The 22,250-nt window shown below is 45.5% G+C and overlaps 2 protein-coding genes across 2 annotated transcripts in view; one reads left to right on the top strand and one right to left on the bottom strand.

Annotated features, from left to right (window-relative positions):
* Nucleotides 1-3,560: 3,560 nt before the first annotated feature.
* On the bottom strand, nt 3,561-10,232 carry RDH8 (retinol dehydrogenase 8). The gene is made up of 6 exons (XM_051971475.1): nt 9,776-10,232; nt 8,208-8,369; nt 6,920-7,099; nt 6,497-6,590; nt 5,835-6,018; nt 3,561-5,586 (listed from the first exon to the last, which is right to left on the bottom strand). Exons 1-6 carry the CDS (start codon nt 9,882-9,884, stop codon nt 5,362-5,364), a joined length of 954 nt encoding a protein of 317 aa, XP_051827435.1. The 5' UTR covers nt 9,885-10,232; the 3' UTR covers nt 3,561-5,361.
* A 1,774-nt stretch (nt 10,233-12,006) lies between these two features.
* COL5A3 (collagen type V alpha 3 chain) overlaps nt 12,007-22,250 on the top strand; it is a 35,886-nt gene continuing 25,642 nt past the window's right edge. The window contains exons 1-10 of the mRNA XM_051971472.1: nt 12,007-12,314; nt 16,241-16,402; nt 16,499-16,694; nt 16,798-16,960; nt 18,729-18,950; nt 19,451-19,597; nt 20,504-20,638; nt 20,791-20,940; nt 21,765-21,812; nt 21,935-21,976. Coding sequence (XP_051827432.1) covers nt 12,212-12,314; nt 16,241-16,402; nt 16,499-16,694; nt 16,798-16,960; nt 18,729-18,950; nt 19,451-19,597; nt 20,504-20,638; nt 20,791-20,940; nt 21,765-21,812; nt 21,935-21,976 — 1,368 coding nt within the window. The 5' untranslated portion in view covers nt 12,007-12,211. The remainder of the gene's footprint in view (nt 12,315-16,240; nt 16,403-16,498; nt 16,695-16,797; nt 16,961-18,728; nt 18,951-19,450; nt 19,598-20,503; nt 20,639-20,790; nt 20,941-21,764; nt 21,813-21,934; nt 21,977-22,250) is intronic.

Below are 22,250 nucleotides of genomic sequence, written 5' to 3'. Positions count from 1 at the left end.
GTATTTGTAGAAGGGCAAATAGAGGCTGGGGTAGGGAGATTAGGTATAGACTGTGATGGAAGGTGGACAGTGTAGACTTCTTAACTCTGAGGGAAACCTAGATATGATCAGGGTCCTCTAGCAGGGGGCATGCTATATGTCATCTGAAGCAATCAGGATTTAGAATCAGAAGGGACTTTAAAGATATTATAATCCAACCCATTTATTAAGTGCTTTCTAAGTGGTGCAGTGGATAGAGCACTGGGCTTAGAATCTAGATGACTCATCTTCATGAGTTCAAATCCAACCTCAGATACTTACTAGCTATGAGACCCTGGGTAAGTCACTTAATCCTGTTTACCTCAGTTCCTCATCTGAAAAAAAATGAGAAAGAAATAGATAACTTCTCTAGTTTCTTTGCCAAGAAAACCCCCAAACCAAAAATGATGAAGTCCAAAAAGTTATGATGAGGTACATCATATCATGAAGGGTGGGAATGAATTCACAGAGTCAAACCATTTCCAAGTCAAGGGACAAAGTTTTATTGTAATACTTAGCAAGTGGGCAAAATTCCTAATGAACTCACAATTAACAAGGGAGAAGGTGGGATCTTTTATGGGAAACGATCCTAAATAAGGTGTGCTACCTATGCTAATTGTGTACATCAGTACATCAACTGATGGTCATACTATTTATATAAGATAGCCTGGGGAGTTGATGTCTATAGCTTAACTTCCAAATTGCATGAGGTAACGGGGTGGGAGGGGGTGGTTTTCAGTAAAGAATAGTTCCATCTGTACAAGATAATGTCAGTGCAAAATAATTCTACAGGGTCAGTTTGCTCCTCACTGGGACCCACTTAGACACCGGGTTGCCACCAGGGACATGGGCTTTCCCTGGAGACCATTCACGCCATCAGTGACCAATTTAGAAATTAAATTCTCTTCTGGGACAATTACTGTAGGCTTAAGGAAAGGTATGAAAGGGGCTTTGGGCTACAATTCTGCAGTGTCCTCACTTGTCACACATGTCTCCCAGATATACATAAACACTAATTGTGGTATTCCCCCCACACATTTGCTTCTTTTCTCTGTCTATGCTATCTCACTTGGTGATCTTATTAGCTCCTATGGGTTTAATTCTTATTTCCATGCAGAGGATTATCAGATATAGCCCTCCTGAGTTCTGTCACCACATTACCAACTGCCTTTTGACAACATATCAAACTGGATGTTCCATCAAACTCAACATGGATAAAGCAGAACTCATTAGCTTTCTCCCTCCCCTCCCAGCTCTCTTCTCTTCTCAACTTCCATTTTGCTTTAGAGGATACTGTCATTCTCTCAGGCACCAGGTTCCCAATCTCAGTGTCATTCTTCCTCACTCAACCTATCCAGTCCATTGATAAAACCTTGGCATTTGCCATCTACCACCTATAGTCTGAAGGATCTAAGTTCAAATCCCGCCTCAAGCACTTACTAGCTATTGGATCCTGAGCAATGTGCTTATCTATTTGTCCCAATTTGCTCATCTGTAGAATGGGGATAACAATGGCACTTACATCCCAGGATTGTTTTGAGGATCCATTGAGATAATAATTGTTAAGCACTAAGCTCAGAACCTGATGCATAATAAGTCCTATATAAATGATAACTATTAACTGTTATTATTATTTACTAACTGCCTGAAGGACACATATCCTTCCTTATTCCTTTATTTCTGCCACATTCAATGAGACTGAATCTGGTCACAGGCATGAAAGGCAACTGACTGATAGAGCAAACACCTCAGCAGTGATCCTGGCTGTTACTCTGCCGGAGGAATGGGAGCTGAGGATTGTGGCAGCTGGTATGCTCATCACTGACTCTGCCCCTGAGATGCTCCCTGACCTTAGAAATTCAAGCCTTTTCTGGAACAGAATAGCCCTGATCCTGAGCCCAGATCTATGGGATGTCCTAGTCAAGAACTCATGGGAGTGAGGTGCCCCCTTTTGTGCTTTTGGAAGGAAGTGGGGAACCTTTGCTTACTCCCACATCCAAGGATGGGGGAATGAAGAGGGGAGTGGAATCTGCTTGGCCAGAGTTGGGAGAAGGTGGGATGGCTCTAAATGGACAACATCTGGCAAGAGGGAGGAAGAGAAAGTTAAACTTGGATTAGAGGAGACAACATTAGACTGAGTCTTACTTGAGGGAGAGTGGTCAGGAAGAGAGGAAGCTCAGTCAAGGTATGTATTTGCGAGATACATACCCCAAGAAACAGAGATAGATTTTTCTAGTGATGGAAAAGGGTTAGATAGGGGGACTTATGGTCCAGGGACCTGCTGAAGATATATAATAATCATAATCATAAAGCATTTATATAAGGCTATGAGATTTGCAAACTATTTCCCATGTTACTTTATTTGAGTCTTACAAAAACCCTAGGAGGTAGGTGCTATTAAAAATTATTCCTATTTGATAAACAAGGAAACCCAGACCAAGAAAAATAAAGTGATTTTCTCAGTGTCTAATGGCTAGTTAGGCCGGGTTCAAATTCAGGACTTTTGTGACTCCAAGTCCAGAGCTCCAGCCACTACTGCCCTTGGCTGTGTACCTGAACCAAAACATATTGGGCTCAATTGACTGCTGTATTCCTTTTATTCTTATACAGTCACCCCAGGGGGTTTTTGCATCTGTAACAAATACCACCAACTGTATTGAGATCAATGAAGTGAAGCCATTTCTTAAGTGAGCTAGGCAGTGCAACTTCCTGACCTAGAGTGGAGTGATAAAGATGCTAGGATACCAGATGGAATCTGATGATGGGAAAATCACTATGTAAGGGTGTGTGTGTGTGTGTGCAATTATGAAATTTCTGGGAAAACCCATCAGAAGATGCAATATAAATAGGCAGTGAGATTGCAGTGTGAATTTCTAGGGATCCAAGCAATTATGGAACATCTTGAACACTTTAGAGGGACCCCCATGGTGACTATCAGACCTCAGGTTTCACCTGATAATTAGCTAGGAAATAAGCACTGTCCTTGTAGGCATTGGGGTAGAACTCACCATCTAGCACATGGGTTTATTTTTTATTCTCTTAGATAATAGAGTTGCTTGACATTCAGCCTCTGAGAGCATATGTACCTCTGGAGAGGCAAAGCTAAGAGTCAGATCTTCTTTTTTTAATTTAAATTTTCGATAGTATTTTATTTTCCATGTAAGGATAGTTTGCAACATTAATTTTTCTAAGACTGTGTTCCAAACTTTTCTCCCTCTCTTCCTTATCTTCCCCCTCTCCAAAACATCAAGCAATCTGATATGTTAAATATGTGCAATTAAGAACTCAGATCTTAAGAGAAGTAATCCATCTCACTAGGAAATTGAGAATACAGACCCAGATAGAAAGCTAGTCATTCCAATACAATTATACTTTTAAAATTAATTAAATTAAAATTTTTATTTAATAAATAAATGCTTTACTTTATGATGGGAAGGTGACCTTTCAGGTCACTTAAATTGGGAAGGAGATAAGGAACCTGAGGAAATGGGGGTTAAGACATTTTGATAAACTTCTGAATTATCTCTGATAATTTTCAAACATTCTGCTCTAGCTGATAAGAAATCCAAACTCAGAAGCTGGGATCCAAGGAGAACCCAGCTCATTCTGTTACTATTTGTGCAGAGAACAAGGCAGGCAGATTGAAAATCTTTATTCACTGATATACTTGTATGTTTGACAGGAGTTGGGAAACTCAAGCTCAGTTTTGGTGGCATATACATAGCTTTCAAATTCTCAGATGAGGATTCCTGCCCTTCTGTCTATTTCTCTACTCTTCTATCCACATAAATAGCTTTACCTTAAAGCTGATAATGTTAGAATTCCAGATCTGGCATCAAAAGAACAAGGCAGCTTACTAGACCTTTCACACGAATTCTTCAAAATAAATCTTCCCACAAAAGCATCTGGATCATTTATTTTGTGAAAGCACAACTGTTTGAGTAAGTTGTAAAGTCCTGAAGTCTTTTCCCACTATGTATCTAAGGATTTTTTCCACCTGCTGTGTTGAAATCTAAACACAGAAATAAGCTTGGAAACTCAGTGTTCTAAGGTTGAAGCCTTCCCCTAAATCTGTCAGACTTTCAATTTCTAAAGCTGCAAAAAGAAATCTCAGTCGTCTCATTGATTTACTCAGTATGACAGATGAGCAGACATATGTTCTATAAACAGAATAACTAATTTGTCTCCTACATATATGGATTAATATGTGTTCTATTGTGTGTAGATGCTGGCATAATCAATAAGCTACAAATTCAGACTATAATTTGACCCAGCAATATGACTTATTAGGTTTGTCTCCCAATAACTAATTTTTCTCCCAAATATATGTATTAATATGTGTTCTTGTGTGTAGATGCTGGCATAATCAATAGAATAAAAATTCAGACTATAATTTGACTCAGTAATATCACTTTTAGGTCTGTATCCCAAAGAGATGAAAAACAAAAAGGTAAAAGTTCAACATTTACACAAATATTTTTGTTCATGTACAGCAATTTTAGTAGTAGCAAAGAATTAGAAATTGAGGGGATGCGTATCAATTTGGGGAATGGCTAAACAAGTTGTGATTGTGATGGAAATGATAAGCAGAATGCTCTCAGAAAAATCTGAAGAGACTTATATGAACTGATGCAAAATGAAATGAGCAGAAACAGGAGAACATTGTACACAGTAACAGCAATATTGTACAACTGTGAATGATTTAGCTACTGTCAGCAATACGATGATCCAAGAAAATTTTGAAGAACTCATGATGAAAAATACTCTCCATTTCCAGAGAAAGAACTGATAGACTCAATACAGATTAAAATATATTTTTTAAAAACTTTATTTTTTTTTCTATTTTTCTTTACAACATGACTAAAATAGAAATGTAATTTGCATAACTGCACATGTATAACCTATATAAAATTGCTTGCCTTCTCAATGAGGAGAGAACAGGAAGGAGGAACTTGGAACTCAAAAATGTTTTAATGAATATTGTTTTTACAGGTAGTTGAGAAAAATAAAATATTAAATTAAAAATGCCAATAAAATAAAATACAAATTCACTTGCAAAGTGTTATTAAATTCACAGTGAAGTGTGTAGGTGGGGGTGAGAGGAGAAGGCTGAAGTACAAGATTGATAGTTAGGCCAGAGTCCAGGAATAAACTCCCACCAATGGAAGGGATTGTAAATTTAGGATTTCGAGCATCATCTCTTGAAAAGACTAAAAAGAGAGCCTCTGACTGAGGTTCATTCCTGTCTCTGACTACACATGACTTCTTTACATGGACATGAACTTCCTCATACATACTGTCCCCTTCACATGGCTCTGAGCCCCCAACAGGTGTGAGACCCCTTCACATAGGTGTGACTCTGGGTCGGAGGCAGTTCCCTGTAAGGCATCGCAGGCAACAGAGACTGAACCGGAAAAGGGGCTGGCAGCGGAAGAGGAGACGGTAGAAAGTGCGGATGGAGAGGTCTCCGGAAGGGTCAGCGTACTTCAGGGCAGTCAGGGGCGTATAGAGAGGATTGGTCTGATAGCGAAGGGATGGACGTGTTAAGCCAATCACCTGGACGATGGCCTGGAAAGAGTAGGCTCCTGACTCTTAGGCTCAAATTTCCCCAGCCTCCAAAGAGACAATAATAATGGAAACAGAAGCCCAAGGGAGGCAGGAAAGGAGGGAAGTGGAGGTAGGGAGTCTAGTTAGGGTCAGAGGAAGTCATGGGCAGCCCCATCCCAAAAGATGTCCTGCTCCATGACTTTGCTGGTAAAATGGGAGAGGAAGAGAGAATTGGGAGGAATAAAGATTTCCATCCCCACCCCCCTTACCTGGACAACATCGTCGGGGCTCTGGCCCAGGGTCTGGAAAATCTCCTTTGATGCCGGGAGGTAAATATCAAGAAAGTAGCTCAAGGTGTCAGGGTCAGTGCCAGGAAAATTATCCTTGGAAATCTGGGCCATTAACTTGGCTTCAAACTCTGTGTTCACCGGCCCTGGTTCCACTAAGGACACACTAGGGAGGGATGAAAGCCTAAGACTTCTTTGGACTCCCATAAAGTCTTTCTCCAATGACTGACTATCCCCACAATGCATTTTGGGAGTTATCAATTCAGTGAAGTGGAATTCCCCAGGAGGGCACTACAGTCAAGGACACGCTCACATAGCAAAAACCTTTCAGGGACTCTTCTCACCTCAGACCCCTCCCCTTAGAATCTAGGCTTTCTCCCGACTCAGCATCCAGGACCCATTCCTCCCTCAGGACACCCTCTCAGACTTTCGGTCTCTCTCTCTCTTCCATCAATCCCTGGCTTCTAGAGCTCAGACCTTCCTATCCCCTCATACCCTTTAGGACCCCTTCCCTCACTGGCCCTTTTCAGGGCCCACCTCCTCTCCTCCTCAGGGTACAGATCTTCCCTCTCTCTCTCCTCAGCTCTCTCACTCAGAGTTCAGATCCCCAAAATATTCCACCCCGAGTTTCATCTCCATCTCACAAGATATTGAACCGCAGAAGCTGCACAGCCAGACTCTCACAGAATCCCTCTATTGCAAACTTAGAGGCCGAGTAGACATCATTGAATATGATACCTGGAAAGACAATTTGACAGGATGGGAATGGATTCAGGTTCTGTGGATGTCTAGGGGAGCCCATACCCCAATACTGCCTCTTGTTCTAGGAATATCTGAGTGGACCTCAATTTCTTCCTTCAGAAGTTGGGACCATTAGGTAGGCAAGGTTCCCCAGTAGGATTGGGATGGAGATGGAGCGGGGGAAGGGGGGGTCCTGAGTAAGACCATATCTTCCCTTTCAGTAAGGAAGCCCAGATATCAAGTGAATGGATCGGAATGGGATTATCTTCTTATTCAGAAATAGGACTCAATATAGAAGATCCCACGGATAGGGAAAGGAATCTTACCTTGCATTCCCATGACACTGCTGATCACCACGATGTGGCCCCTACGTTTCTGCTTCATGCTGGGCAGCACAGCCTTGATCAGTTGGACTACCCCAAAGAAGTTGGTTTCAAAGACCTTCTTGATGTCTGTCATAGTGAGGCTCTCCAGGGGCCCAATAAGTCCCAAACCTGCATTGTTCACTGGAGGGAGTAGGAAGGAGCAACACCAAGGTCTCTGAGGATGAGCCCTGGCCACTCCCTATCCCTGGACAGGTCCAGTTCCAGCCCCTATCCCTACCACTCCCATCCCCATCTGCAACTGAAGAAGAGCCCCAGATTATTTCAGTCTAAGTGGGAAGGATTGAGCTCCAATCTGGGAAAGGGGTTCCTGCTGCCTGGGAGTGTCAGTCAGGGTCATAGAGGAGCCATAGGAAAGAGCTGAGGTCAACTAAGCCAGGACAGGAAACTGAGCCCAAGAGAAGGCAAGTTACTCGCCCAAGATCATACAACTTGTCAGTGGCTAGAACACAGCCTTCTGTCTCCTTGACTATGGCTCTAAGAAGATGGTAGAATAGCATAAACTTGCAACTAGAAACCTCATTGTCCATTTTTATCAGAATTTCGTCCCTTTTTTTTGATGTCACAGAACCCTTAAGCAATTAGTTTGGTGAAACCCAAGAATTATGGGTTTTCAGAATCATGATTTATAATTACTTAGGATTACAAAAAAAAAAAACAAAACCCTATTATATTGAAAAAAGATGTCATTTTTTTTTCCTGATCCAAGTTCCTTGGATCCCAAGTTAAGATACCTTGATTTACAACATAATGCTATTAAACAATTCCAGAGGATTCATGACAAAACACACTGTTTTTAAATAGAAAGGTGATGGATTTGGAGTAAAGATTGAAGTATACATATTTTTGATATGAATAATGTGGGAATTTGTTTTGCTTGACTATACATATTTGTAAAGGCTTTTGTTTTTCTTGCTTTCCCAATGGGCAGAAAAGTGGAAGGGAGAAAATTCAGAACTAAAAATAAAATATAATTGAATTTTAAAAAAAGAACCCTTGATCTAATTTAACATCCTCATTTTATAGATAGAGGAACAAGCCAAAAGAGAGATGGCTTGCCCCAGATCTCACATGTGGTGAATAATAGCCAGGCTATGCCAAGAGCTCAGGCTCAAATCCAACCATCTTTCCACTGTAGAGGGTGAGGGAAAGAGTCTCCCCCTTTGTTGGGGCTGGAGGTGGACTGGCCGACTCCTTAGAAGGATCAGGACCTGAAGAAGGTCGGCCTCACCTAGCACATCCAGAGATCCTTCCTTAATGGAGCTTAGGCAGGCAGAAATCGAGTCCTCACTGCAGACATCCATTTGTGCCACGGTCAACGTCCGCCCTAGAGACTCTCCAGCTGCAGCCTCCAGTTTCTCTTTCTTCCCCAGGTCCCGCATGGTGGCGATCACTACAGTGACCAGGAACATTGCATTGTTGTAAGGGAGCAGCACAATCTCCCGGGGCCCCACCTCCTCCAGCTCCTATGAGACAATTGCCTCTGGTCCCTACGGTTTAGTGTGTGTGTAATCATGAATCAGTATGTACATAATTGGAGTTTAATCATGGTTGAATCACACACATGTTGCATGTGCTGCAGATCTGTGAACACACAGAACTAGGATCAGAGAATGGAAGATACATACATGACAGGAAAACAGATTTTAGCTCAGATAAGGAAAATCTTTCCTATAGTTAGAGCTATTCAAAAAATAAATGAGGTGCATTGGGAGGTAGTAAGTTTTCATCAGTAACTTTCTTCAAAGTTAAGATCAGGTGGACACTTTCTGGGTCTGTTTTGGAGGAGATTACATTTCTCATGGGGATTAGACTTCTATAGACATATCTTTTTGACTAACCCGCCAGTGCCCTATCCACTACATTAATCTGCCCCTTGTCTGAGTGTCTGTGTGTCTACTGCATAAGGGTAACTGGCACAGGAGGAGAGGGGAGGAGGCTCTATCCAGTTTGGCAGAAATCCAACTGGGGCCTCAAGTTCTAGCCTCCCCCCCAATCACCCAAAGTCCTAGTTCCCCCCCTGACACATTCACTACTTTGCTTGAGTAATAGCTCTTTTGCTCACAACAATACGATCCATCTGGGCCCTAATGATTTGTGTGTAGGGAGGAAGAAGGTGACCAGGCTGGGGAGCTAGGGATTATGGAATCATTTATGGGATCACCAGATCTAGTGGAAGTAATGAGACCACTCCCTAGAAGTGGGGATGCAAGGGCCACCCAAATCATATGGCAATGTCCCTCATATGAAGGACATACATATGTCCCAGATTATACTTATGTAAGAGGCTTAATCCTGAAGGTATAATCCTATAAGGAGGGAGGAAGACGGGAAAGCAGGAAAGAAGACATAACTGAAGATGGGGTAAGGAAAAGAGAGAGGGGTTTCTTCAAGCCTGGGGTGAGGAAAGGTCCCCATGATGCATTTTTCCTCAGTCCTTGGAAAATTTAGACAAAATGGATGGAAAAGAAGTAACGGCAAAGGAGGACAGAGGGTCTGTGCATATGGTTTTGTCAACGTGTTTATCTTGTGTGGCTGAATGTCTGTCAAAATGTTTACAATTGTATCACTAAAAATTGAATTAAATTGCATTCCTATACCTATGCTGCTGCTTCTATGGTTATGCATATTTCTGTTTGTCTGCCTCTTTGTTAATATTTGTATATATGTATGGAAACATGTAACATGTATATATATATATCATATCTGTCTCAGTCTTTCACTCCTACTAAAACTAGGGTCTCCCATTTTCCAGTAAAAGGGGTCCCAAACCCATCCCCATCCCTTTTCCCTGCTCACCATGGTATCTCTGTTGAGGGTCTTGAGCCAATTTTACAGCCAGATGCAGACCAATGCCGGAAGAGCAGCCGGTGATCAGGACAGTCCTGGGGTCCTCAGCTCTTGCCATTTCTGACCCCTCTGAGTCATGTGATCGTCCTTGTTTATATGATCAGGCCTGGAAATCTCCCCTCCCCTTTCTTCCAAGATCACCTGATCTCTGTGCAGTTGTATAACTTAGGGATAATGAAGCAAAGGCTTAAGAGTGAATAAGAAAGAGGTCAGTAAGGGAGATAAAGAAGATAGGAAGGGGAATAACTAACCATACTTCCTACAACCACTAAACACAAGGAGCTCTTGCACCTAATGGAGAAATTAGGGACAGTTGGAAGTATACTTTGGCATCAGAAGGCTCTCCTGTTTGCTGTCAGTGTGATCATGGGCAGATCTCTTAAAATCTCTGGACCTCAGTTTCTCCTGTTTATAAAATTAAATGATCAGGACAGTCTTGGAGTATCCTACTGGGCCCTCTGCTCTTGCCATTTCTGACCCCTCTGAGTCAGGTGATATTCTTATTTATATAATCAGGCCTGGAAATCTCCCCTCCCCTTTCCTTCCAAGATCACCTGATCCCTGTGCAGTTGTATAACGAAGAGATAATAACCAGAGGCTTAAGAGTGAATAAGAAAGAGGTCAGTAAGGAGATAGAGAAGATAGGAAGGGGAATAATTAACCATACTTCCTACAACCACTAAACACAAGGAGCTCTAGAACCAAAGTAATGGAGAAATTAAGGAACAATTTGAAATATACATTGGCATAAGAAGGCTCTGGTGTTTGCTATCAGTGTGATCATAGGCAGATCTTTTAATATTTCTGAACCTCAGTTTCAACTGTTTGTAAAATTAAGTGGTAAGATCAGATGGCTCCTAATGTCTTTACATTTCCTATTAGGCTACCATCCTAAGAACTGAGAGCTTTGGGAACCATTCCCACCCCATTTTCTATACATCATAGATTTCAGGAGTCAAACAGAAATCTGTGTTTTTAGGACCCCTGATCCACTGGAAAGAGTGACACAGGACTTTGGGCTGAGAAAGGCTCAAGTACAGGGATCAGGCATGACAGAGAGAAAGAGAGTCACATAGAAACAGATACTGAGACAGAGAGACAGACAGAGAGAGACAGAGGGAGAGAAGAACTGAGATGATAAGCCCACTTATGGGGAGATATAAGAAATTATAGACTTGATATGATTTCCTAAGGGCAGCTGGGTGGCCAAATGGATAGTGTGCTGGGATTGAAGTAAGAAAGAGTTCAAATCTGGCTTCAGATACTAGCTCTGTGACCTTGGGCAAGTCATTCAACTGTATTGGCCTAAGTTTCCTCAACTATAAAATGAGCTGGAGAAGGAAGTGGCAAACTACTCCCAGTACCTTTGCCAAGAAACTCCTAACAGGATCAGGATTCTGGAAACTTTTTTCCTACACACTCAGAAGCTACCCAGAGATCTCATAAGTATTATTACTGGTGGGAGTAGTGATGATTAGGAGTAGGGATATTTGAGTCCCACCATCCTCTATAGCCCGATTTCAGGCCAGACTCAATCTTCCACTCTGCTCACAAAAATGCTTTGTTTCTGAAGACAAGGCCAGATAAGAAAGGGGTCAACCCCTTCTTCAGGGTCGTGGCTTCTTTTGTCTTTGGAACAGAACAGGGATTCCCCACTCCAGCAGTCTCTTTCCTCTAGGTGTCTGTCTTCCTCCCCTCCCAGATCTTTTCGTTCCTCCCCAGAAAAACTTATATATGGTCAGAGCATAATCAGATTCAGGGGATCCCCCAAACCCAGACTCAAGAGTTCTGGAGCCACTTAAAAGCGCGGATGTGCACGCAAGCACGCACGTGTACAGAGAAACAGACATAGACACAGACATACATGTGCTGAGACCTGCCTTAGGTTGGGATGGGGCCGCAGAAGGCTCAAATTACTCTGGAGTCCCCCATCACAAACTCTTAAACCTGGAGGGGGAGGCTTGGATTGGAATAATTTTGCCCCGGCTCCCAGCCCTCAGTGAGTGTCTGTGAGAGACACTGCATAGAATCGGCCAATTAGGTCTCTGGACAAAATTTTCCCAACTCCGGCTTCCCTCCAGGGAGAGTTCCAAGTGAGCACGCCCCCGCCCCGCCTCGCCCGGCCCCGCCCTGCCCGGCCCGGCCCAAGCTGGGCCGGAGAGCCCGGGTGGGGTAGGGACGGGACAGAACCAGAGGGGGCGGGGGCTCCGACAAGTTTCTGCTCAGAAGTCTGGAGAAGTTGCCTTAAGTTTGAAGCGGGATCCCAGTTGAGAGGATCCCCTCCCCCTACCTCTCCCACCTGTAGCAAAGAGACTTCCCCGGTGCCCTTCAGCGGGTGATCGCGGCACTTTGCTGCGACCCGGGCCGGGCCGGCTGGAATTGAGGATGAGGGATGGGACCGGTAGCCGAGAATGGGGCTGGTCCAGATCCTGGGCAGACTTTTTCCTGATTCTCACTTCCCTGATGCAACTGCCCCAAGGGGGAATAGGTAAGTGGAGCTCGGGGGTAACTGGATTTACCAAGTAAAAATACCATCCCCCCCTCCCCAAGTCCTGAAGTCCTGAAGAGTGAGAGAGGGGAATCCCAGAATTTTTCTCGGTGCTTTGGGTGGGGCTGGGGGGAATGAGGGTGTGATTGCGTGAGACACAATAAATTGTAGTGTGTCGTTCCGTGCCTGTAGTCTGCAATTATGTGTTAAGTCATCGTGATTATCAGTTTGAGTGATTTGCATGTGATTGTGACTGTGTTTGAAGTGGAATAGGGACTGGGTGACCCTGTCAGTGTATGTGTGTGACTGTATCACTGTGTTATGGTACTAGTTGTGATTTGTCGGCCTGTATTGCGTGTAAGGGAGTGATTGAATCGTGTGATTCTGGTCATGGATCCGTGTACTATTGTGTCTGTGGTTGTGATTGTCACACACAGCACCATGCGCATTGTAACATTGTGTAGCCTTGGGGGAATGCTCAAGTATCTGTGAGCATGATTGCATGTTTATGTGTATTGTTTGAGTAGTCAGTGTAAATTATTCTGTGTGCGCTCTGGCAGTTGAACGCTAGTATGTCTCAGGGAATGATTTAATGTTTATGAGTGTGATAAAAGGATGTTTGTGTGTTTTGTTTGAGTAGTGAGTGTGAATTATTCTGTGGGTGCTCTGGCAGTTGAGAGCTAGTTGTCTCAGTGAATGATTTAAATGATTATGAGTGTGATAAAAGGAAGCCTGTATCAGGACATTGTGTATTGGGAGTCTGTGAGACATAATGGTTGTGCAGCAGTGTCTGTATTAACTAATTAAGATCTGTGGTCAAATCTGGCCTCAGACACCAACTGTGTAACTCTAGACAAGTCACTGAACCCTGTTTGCCTCAGTTTCCTCATCTTTAAAGTGAGCTGGAGAAGGAATTAACAAGCCACTCCAGTATCTTTGCCAAGATGGGATCACATAAAATCGAACTGGACTGAAACGATTGAGGAACAATAACATTCATATGAGTGACATTGTGTATTTCTCGATTTGTCACGTGAAATTATGTTTAATCATGTTGCATAAATCTGTTATTTTATTGTATCATTGTGTGCCGTGATAGTGATGATATGAGAAGAATATTTGCGGGAGTTTATCCGAGAGAATATTTATCTCATTAACTTCTGCCCATCCCTTAGCTTTGGGGGAGGAAAGTGAAATCGGGAGATGATGGCGCCCCCTGGAGGTCTGAACTGCCTCCCTAGGTCATCCTTCCTACCCTCGAGAGATTTTGCCCATATCTCCCTCTTTTCCTCCAAACTCCAATCCGATTTACTTACTTCATTTGACTATGGCTATGCTGCAGGCTAACCCGGAGTCCCTAGCTTGGGCGGCCTCCTCCTGCTTCCTACGACACAAGAGCCCTGGGCGGTCCCTAAGGCCGCTCAGCTCAGCACCATGGACAGGGCCCAGGGAGAAGGGGAGGGGCAGGGCTGGGTTCAGGGGCTGGGTTGAAGGGGGCAAATATCCTCTCCTCCCCACCAGCTGCGACCCAGTTTAATAGTGTTTTTCCTCGGTAATTTCTCAGCATCCCCCGGGGTGGCCCTAGGCCTGGGCTGAGTGAGTCATCAGCCACTGTGACGCATACCCAGCTGTGCATATCTGGCAGAGGGGGGTCTCACCACCCCCTGGGGAAGGAGCCCCCATTCCCTCCCCTCGAAGAGGCATTCCTCAGAGGAGGTGACTCTGAAATACTCTGTCCCGATTGCTTCTGGGAAGGCTACAACCCTTCTCCCACATCTGGGATTGGACGTCCCTTTGCTCCCGACAGCTAACCCATATTAGTGTTTCAGTGTCCTTAAAGAAGACCTTGACCTCTGTAATTGCCCCAGACCCTTTCATTCTTTCCTTAGCTTGGCAGAGAGTTAGAATGGGGGAGAAGGGAAAGGCTGCTTGTGCCAACTCCGCCCCCATCCTCTAGGACTAAAGGCCCCTTGTCTTTGGTCACTCTGGCCTGGGGAAAAGGCAAGGAATGAGCTAACTCCAACACTAGAGAGAGAACCAGATCCTGCCATAAGTTTTAGAAAAGTCATCTGAGGAAGAAAGGGGAAGAATCTGAAATGGAAGCAGGGAGGATTTAGGTTAGAATTTACAAATGCCAGGAATTGTAAGAATGAGCAATTCAGAAGTATTTGCTCCCTTCACACTCCCATCCCAAAGATTGGAGGGGGAGTGTTAGATAGAATGCTTGTGGGAAGGTAGTGGGGGAGAGTGGCCAGATCACCACTTATATATCTTCCCTTATCATGGGCCAGGGTTGTCATTGTTGTTGTTTGTCCTTGGTTTTCTTGGAGAGGACCATGACATCAGGGAGATGATGCCATGACATGCAAATGAGTTGTATTTAAGTGAGGGTGGGCTGTATCAAGTGGCCAGCCTCTCTTTCTCTTTCAGAGCCATCTGGGGCCAGTAGCAAGATATAAGTCAGAATGACTGGAGGTGACCCTCTATGGGCTAGTGACGACCCATGTGATATCTTATGATCAGCAGGGAGCCAGAGTCCTAGTCCCTGCTTCAACCCTTACTCCCTAAGAGAGTCCTGATGTTAAGCCTTCCCACTTTTCTCTCCCAATCCTTCTCACATGTACTCAAGGGGAGGAATCAGGACAGGAGTCAGGACTGCCCTTTTAGTTCAGTTATGTGCCAGCCTATGAAATTTAGAATCAGCTAAAAAAAAGAAAAAGGCAGAAGTAAAAACAAACACACATAGAGAAAATTGATGAGACAAGTTTATGAATCCCAAGAAGGGAGAAGACAAGATTATCCTATGTGGAACCTTACCAAAGGAAGATCTATAGTGGGAGGGGGAGCTCTGAGGGTCCAAGGGAAACCCCTCCTTCACTTAATCTTCCCCCTTCCTGGGGGGAAGGAGGAGAATCTGCCTCCCCTTTTATGAAGTCAGCAGGACTGGGAGATTGGAGTGAGATCATGGCAGATTCTGTGGAAATCTTGATCCTGCCAAGAATCTTGGGTCAGAAGGTCAGTAGGACAGGAGGTTGGGTGGGTGGGGGCCCAGGGGAAGCCCCCTACTCCCCCTCAGTTCTGCTCTGCAGCAAAGGGAGGGGCCCATCTGGATTCACTTAGTCTGCGCTTGGACTACTTTAGTTTTTCCCAGGGTGGGGGCTGCTTTACATACGACTCCCATAATTGTATCTCCCTCTTACCTGTCCCCTGCCCTCCCTCCATCCATTCCTGTACTTGGGAGCTGGGGAGGAGTACTCATTAAACACCCTCAATATATACTCCTTAATGGGGGGATGGTTCTGTGGACATTGAGTGAGGGGATCATTTGCTCCACATCTGGTCTCTTCCTGCTGCCAGTTTGCCTCTGTGTGTATGTGCAGGGGGGACACTTCAATGAGAACAAACCTTCTAGAATGTACATTCTCTGCATATGTGTTTTCTCTTTTGTCCCCTTGCCCTTGTTTCTCAGGAAAAGATCAGGAGTCAGAGGGAGGAAGAGGGGTAAGGATCCCAGGGAGAGAGGAGAGGGAAGAGCTGAGATTTCAGCCTGACTAGTAACAGGGGTGAGAGCTGTAAGGGCCCAGGGGCCCTGGGCTGGGACTAGGGGAGTAAAGAGAAAGTCAGGCACTGGGGCTCAGGCCAGGAACTTTTGATTCATCCTAAAAGTAGGTCAGATTTTTTCTCACCAAAGACCAAGTTAAAAAGATTGAAGCCAAAGTCCTAACAAAATGAAACAGCTGGGGGTGGGGGTGGTAAGAGCAGAGAAGAGGGTGTCCAGGCCCAGGTCCTGCCTCCCAAATTCCTAATCTTGGCTTCTCCCTTCCCAAGCATCAGCTCCCCAACACAAGACCAATATGTGGGCAGAGTTAGGCGTCTCAGCCCCTGTCCCACCCTAGCACCCATGACCTTATGGTTTGGTCCTTCAGCTGATCCTGTAGATGTGCTTCAAGCATTGGGAATCAAGAAAGGCAAAGCCCAGGTCCCCGAAGTGCCTGGCTTCTGCCCTCAGAGGTTCCCAGAAGGAGATCGAGCATTCTGGGTGGGGAACGCCAGCCAGCTCAGTGTCCCTGTGGCCAAGCTTTGGCCAGGTAAGACCTGGAAGGGGAAACTGGGAGGATGTTGGGAGAGGTAGTCCAGGCCGCTGGGGAGGTCCCATTCTGAGTTGTCTTCTCCCGTTGTCCCAGCTGGTCACTTTCCAGAGAACTTTTCACTGCTGATCACCCTGAGGGGCTATTCATCCGCTCAGGCCGTCCTCCTGTCCGTTTATGATGAAAGGGGAGTGAGGCAACTGGGGCTAGGAGTGGGGCGGCCAACCCAGCTCCTGTCTGACCCGCCCAGCCCCAGCCTGCTTCCCTCATCAGTTGACCTCCTGGACGGCAGGTGAGTGTATCTGGAGCTCTGACCAGTTAACCTCAGGTTGACAGAAAAAGAGGGATCAGCAGCATTTTCCACCCCCACGTCAAGACTCAACTTCTCCCTCCAGGTGGCACCGTGTGGCGGTCAGTGTGGACAGCTGGACAGTGACTCTGGTGGTTGACTGTGAGCCACAGCCCCCAGTGAGCTGGGGCCGGCAGAGATTGACCCCTATCAGCACAGCTGGGTTCATTATGCTGGGGACACAGGACTCTGGAGAAGAGACCTTCCAGGTAGGGGGCAGAACCTTTGCAGGGAGGAAGACCCAGGGGGCAATGAGGGTCTGTAAATGGAGAAGACTGGAAGGGGAAGGGTGTCCAGGGTGCAGATAGCCTATGGGAGATCCTGACCCCCTGAACCCCTAATCCACCCAATGTTAGGGCAAAACAGAAAACCAGGCTGGAGAACTGAAGGCAGTTCTTCTGCAGGAAAGCTCGGGGCTCCTTTCTTCTTGGCTTCTCCCAGATCTCAGCCCCACCTCTCCATCCCCACCCCCTATCCTTGCTCCGGGCCTCCAAACTGGGGAACTAACCATTCGGATTAAAGAAATGGGTGGGGTTGTGCAGCTCAGGCCTGCTGTGAGCCGAGAATGGTGTGAGATTGTATTGTGGTGTGTTTAACACTATTGATGGGGAGGGGGTCAGGGTGGATTCCAGATTATGAGGCTATGAAAGTGACCCCCCTCCCTGTGGTGTTTGTAATCTCTCCACTAGCTCCCCCTCCTTCTCTCCTTTGATTCTGGGGATTTAGGGCTACTGAGGAATATGGGCAATGCGAGAAGGCCTTCTGGGAAATTCTCTAGAAAGGTCTTAAATGAGAGTCTCCAGAAAAACATCTAGTAAGAATCTTTTTTTGGGGGAAAGGGGGAAGGCAGTCAGGGTTAAGTGACTTGCCTGGGGTCATACAACCAATAAGTATCTGGTTTGAACTCAGATTTATGACTCCAGGGCTAGTATTTAGCTGCCCCTCTAGTGAGAATCTAGATTTTTTTTTTTTTTCTGGAAAAACACTGATGAAACTCTTGAGTGTATCTTTGATCATTCAGAGGACTCTGGGGATTTCCTAGAGAGTTTTTAAGGGATTTCTGGAGCGGATAGGGAATCCCTGGAGGATATCTAAAAGGAATAGTTTTGGTTTGGGTGGGGTCTTTGTGTAAGGGTAGTGAAATGTCCTGAGCAGGGGTTAGTTTATGAAGCTTGGGAAGGGAGGGGTGGAAATCTCTAGAGAATATTGGTGTAGGGATTGTGGGTTTTTAAAGTATTTGATCTGGAAGAGTTTCTTGTAGGAAGGTCTTTGGGAAGAGGAACTTCTCGGAAGTTTCAGAGGCATGGAACTGGAGAATATTTCATTCTAAGGTCCCATGGGGAGATCCTGAATTCCTAAGAATGTTGGGGACTACATATCTCTGAAGGCCTGATGTAGATGGAGGGCACAGCCCTTGTGTTGGAGCAGAAATATCAGTGAGATTCCTTTACCCCTGAAAACACTTGGTCAGGATGGAAAGAGGGTGTTGGAAGAGGCATATAGAGCCTGGGAGAAGGCTCTAAGAGCTTTTCCTTGAGGTTGGGTCCAAATTGAATATCTGGAGGGAGAAGGAAGCAAGGACTGTGCCCTTCCATGGGGGCCCCCAGTTCCCATAACTTTATGGAATGGGCCAGATTACTCATCCTATTCCTGCTCTCCCTACCTCAACCTTCCTCCCCTACCCCCAACACACACTCTCAGCCTGAGGGGGCCTGGGAGTGGTAGATGGAGTCTGAGTCAGTCCCAGCTGTTCTAGAGTGGTTTCCAGGAGCTTACACCCCCACTCCTTTCTACTTTAGTACAGGGGACCTGATATTACCTTTTCTAAGCCTTTTCCTATATGAGCTAGAATCAGGGGTAGTCCTGAGGTGAAGGTAGAAGGTGCTATCAAAGGGCTGGGGGAGAGCAAGGATGATCCCAGTTCCTGATTGCTCAGACTCTCCCCTCACTCCCCTCTCTTGCCTTCTCTCTCTGCAGGGGGATGTCCAGGATCTTATGATCCTGCAAGATGCTCAGGCTGCCTTCAGGGCCTGTGAAAACTTGCTTCCAGGGTGTGACACGCCCACTACCTCAGCCACCCCATCTACCCCATCTACCCCATCTACCCCAGCCATCCCAGCTACCTCAGCTGCTCCAGCCACCCCAGCCACCCCAGCCACCCCAGCCACCCCAGCCACCCCAGCTACCCCAGCCATGGAGGTAAGCAAAATTTTGCATTTGTCGCAAAAAATTACTTAGAGGCCACTAGATGGCACTGTGGATAGAATGCTGGACTTGGAATCAGAAGGACCTGAGTTTGAATCCTACCTGAGATACTAACCACCTAAACAGTTAAACTCTTTAAGGACAAATGACTTAATTTCTCTTTGCTTCAGTTTTCTCACTTGCAAAATAAAGAGGTTCGACTTGACTTATAAAGTTCCTTCCAACTTTAAAATCTATGGACCTATGGCTCTATGTGCCCTGGTAGGGGGTAAATAATTCTCCTAGTATGGAGTAGGTGAGTCCTGCCTTGTTGGCATGGGATGGCTCTTGTCCTTGGGCAGGTGACATTAGATCACTCACCTTGGGACAGGCTGATCCTTAATAACTAGCTCACAGTCCAGGATCCTATGGACCTAGAATGCCTGGGTTCCCAATGCAGAGGAATGCTTGCTGGGGGCATCTTCTGGGCCCTGAGCAGAATGCCTTCTATCCAGGTTGAGCCAGATACTCCTCCTCCCCAAAGGAAAGGGAAGGGGAGAGGGAAGGGAAAGGGCCGGAAAGGCCGAAAGGGCAAGGGCAAGAAGAAGAAAAACAAGGACTCTGAGAAACCAGAAGTGCCTCCAATTTCACCAGAAGGTCAGGTAAGGTCTCCCCTCAATCCCTTTTACCTTCCCTAAGAAGACCAGCCACATCCATTTTTAATTTTCATTAATGATGACTAGTGGTCATTTAAAAGAAACCAGGGGTGGGTGAGAGATACAGCTAGTCACTGCACATGTCCCCAGGATGTAGGGAATAGCTGGAGTCTTTCTTGGACCTTCCCAGACTCCTTCAGTTCTCCTCCCTACCCTCCTGTGTTCTGACCTTTTTGCCTAGGAACTGTCTTCTTATCTCTCCCCCTTTTCCTTTCCCTTGACCCAGTTCTTCCCACAGCTGCCCTGGGCCCCAGGGAATTGTGGGGAAATAAGTCTGATCCTGGTCCCCCACCCCCACCCCCTTTTTCTAGCCAGGCTGAGCAGGATTGACCACTGAATGTTATTCTAGGGCCAGGGGAAATATACTGCTTCTGGCTTCCAGACACCTGGTCCTTAGGGCTAATACTGACTCTATTGTTGACCAGCCCCACTGTCCTCAGGACTAACATCTAAAACTTTTAATCTGGCACCTACATTTTCCAGTATGATCCTAATATACCTCCCAGAGTTTCCCTCCTGTTCCTTCCTTCTCTAGCTGGACTAACTCTTTCCTTTGTTCATGTTGTTGCCTATTTTATGATTCTTTATCTTTCCCCCCTTATATAAATATATTGCCCCCCAATCTATGACCCAGATTTCGCTGAAGTCCATCTTTCCCCATAAGCACAGCCCACTAGGCTCACTCTGAGCTCCTGCACATCCGAGCTCCACACTTTCCCCTCCCTGTGTCCAGTCTTGTGCTCAATTATTTCCTGGCCTGTGTTATATCATATGTGTGGCTCTGCCTGCCCTCTGTCCAGATCCTGTCGCTTCAGGTCCCCCAGAGATGCTGATCTGTTTTCTCTTTCTCAGAACATCACTTACATTGCTGAGATAGAGACTCTGACTCTCCTCCCTGAGCCAGAGCCTGTGGCCCCAACTGTCCCTCCAAATGTCACAGTCAATGCATCCACAGTGGCCATCGGTCTCAATGTCACCACCTATAAGGTAAGATCAGGTCTGGAAGGGAGATCTGGGGGGCTGATAGGAATTGTGGGGCAGGAGTGGAGGAGGGAGGAAGAGGAGTGGAAGGTGATTATTTGGGCTCAGCAGGATGAATGATGTGCTTGTTTCTCCTAACCCTTGTGGCTTCTTCCCAGGACCCTGGAATTGAGTCAGTGTCTTTTGAAGATACACAGGAGCTCCCTGAGCCAAGAGAGGGAAAAGATGAAGAGTGGGGAAACTACAGTATGAAATCCATCTATGGACCAGCTGAGCGTGGACCAGAGTCCCAGATCTATATATTTCCTGTGAGTTTGGGGAGGTTTCTGGGCAATAAGAGACTCAGGAATGATACAGGGCTCTAGGAAAATAGGCTCTGAGGAATAGGAGACTCTGGAGGGATGATAGATGCTGGGACATAGCCTCTGAGTAGCATGAGGGGTCTGAGTAGATGACATTTCTGAAGGATGAAATGACTCCTGAGGAATAGGAAACTATGGCAGAATTGGGAATTTGGGGAAAATGAAAGGCTCTAGAAGTATTTGGAACTCTGGGGAGGTTTTCCAAAAATGGAAAATTTTAGAGGACTGAAAAATTCTTTTTTTTTTTTTAATAACTTTTTATTATTAGAACCCAGGCCAGGGTAATTTTTTACAGCATTATCCCTTGCATTCACTTCTGTTCCGATTTTTCCCCTCCCTCCCTCCACCCCCTTCCCCAGATGGCAAGCAGTCCTTTACATGTTGAATAGGTTACAGTATATCCTAGATACAATATGTGTATGCAGAACTGAACAGTTTTGTTGTTGCACAGGGAGAATTGGATTCAGAAGGTATAAATAACTCGGGAAGAAAAACAAAATGCAATAAGTTTATATTCATTTCCCAGTGTTCTTTCTTTGGGTGGAGCTGCTTCTAGGACTGAAAAATTCTAAGTGATGGGTCTTTGGGGGACATCTGGAGAAGATGCTCTGGAAAGGTTGAGGGCCTAGGACACAGGATCCCTAACGGGGAGCAGTATGATAGTACCAAAGGGTTGATACTTTATTTAAAGTGGAAGAAGGGCTGATTGAGGTTTGAAAGGGATTCTGATTCTCTGTATTGCCTTCTCTTCCCCTTCCACTGCATCCTAGAATGCTGGTGAAAAAGGTCAGAAAGGAGAGCCAGCAGTGATTGAACTGGTGAGTGGAAGATAGTAAACACCAAATGGGTTTGGAGTATTGGATGCCCCCTTCCCTGTAGGGATGTGGGGGAGGGATGCTGTCATATAACCTGTGGGGTTATAGTTGTGTTTTTCTGGCAGGGCCAGCAGTTTGAAGGATACCCAGGACTTCCAGGGCCTTTGGTGAGCATTAATAACCAAACCTTTTCCTCTCTCCCTTTCCTTTTGGTTATCCCATCTTCCCAGAATGAGCTTTAATAAACACCTTCAGATTGACTTTTCATTCCTCTCAGAACCACATAGCCAGAGAGGAGGCTAGAGAAGAAGTTGGGGGGGGGTGTCTTTGAATTGGAAGTCAGTAGAGTTGAGTGGGGGCAATGATTGAAGACTGTAGGAAATCATTGAGGTTCAGTGGGAGGTAGGACTTGAAAGGGAGACATTGGTCATTGTAGAAATA

This window comes from Antechinus flavipes, chromosome 1 (genome assembly GCF_016432865.1).
Source record: "Antechinus flavipes isolate AdamAnt ecotype Samford, QLD, Australia chromosome 1, AdamAnt_v2, whole genome shotgun sequence".
NCBI lineage: Eukaryota > Metazoa > Chordata > Mammalia > Dasyuromorphia > Dasyuridae > Antechinus > Antechinus flavipes.
The sequence above is the reverse complement of the archived record's forward strand: the minus strand, read 5'-3'. Positions and strand labels throughout refer to the sequence as shown.

Coding starts and splice junctions, on each gene's coding strand:
- RDH8 (XM_051971475.1), bottom strand. CDS start 9,884: ATGGCAAGAGCTGAGGACCCCAGGACTGTCCTGATCACCGGCTGCTCT. Junction 7,100..8,207: donor AGGATCTCTGGATGTGCTAG/GTGAGGCCGACC, acceptor TACTCCCTCCAG/TGAACAATGCAGGTTTGGGA. Junction 6,591..6,919: donor CAGTGTCATGGGAATGCAAG/GTAAGATTCCTT, acceptor TTGTCTTTCCAG/GTATCATATTCAATGATGTC.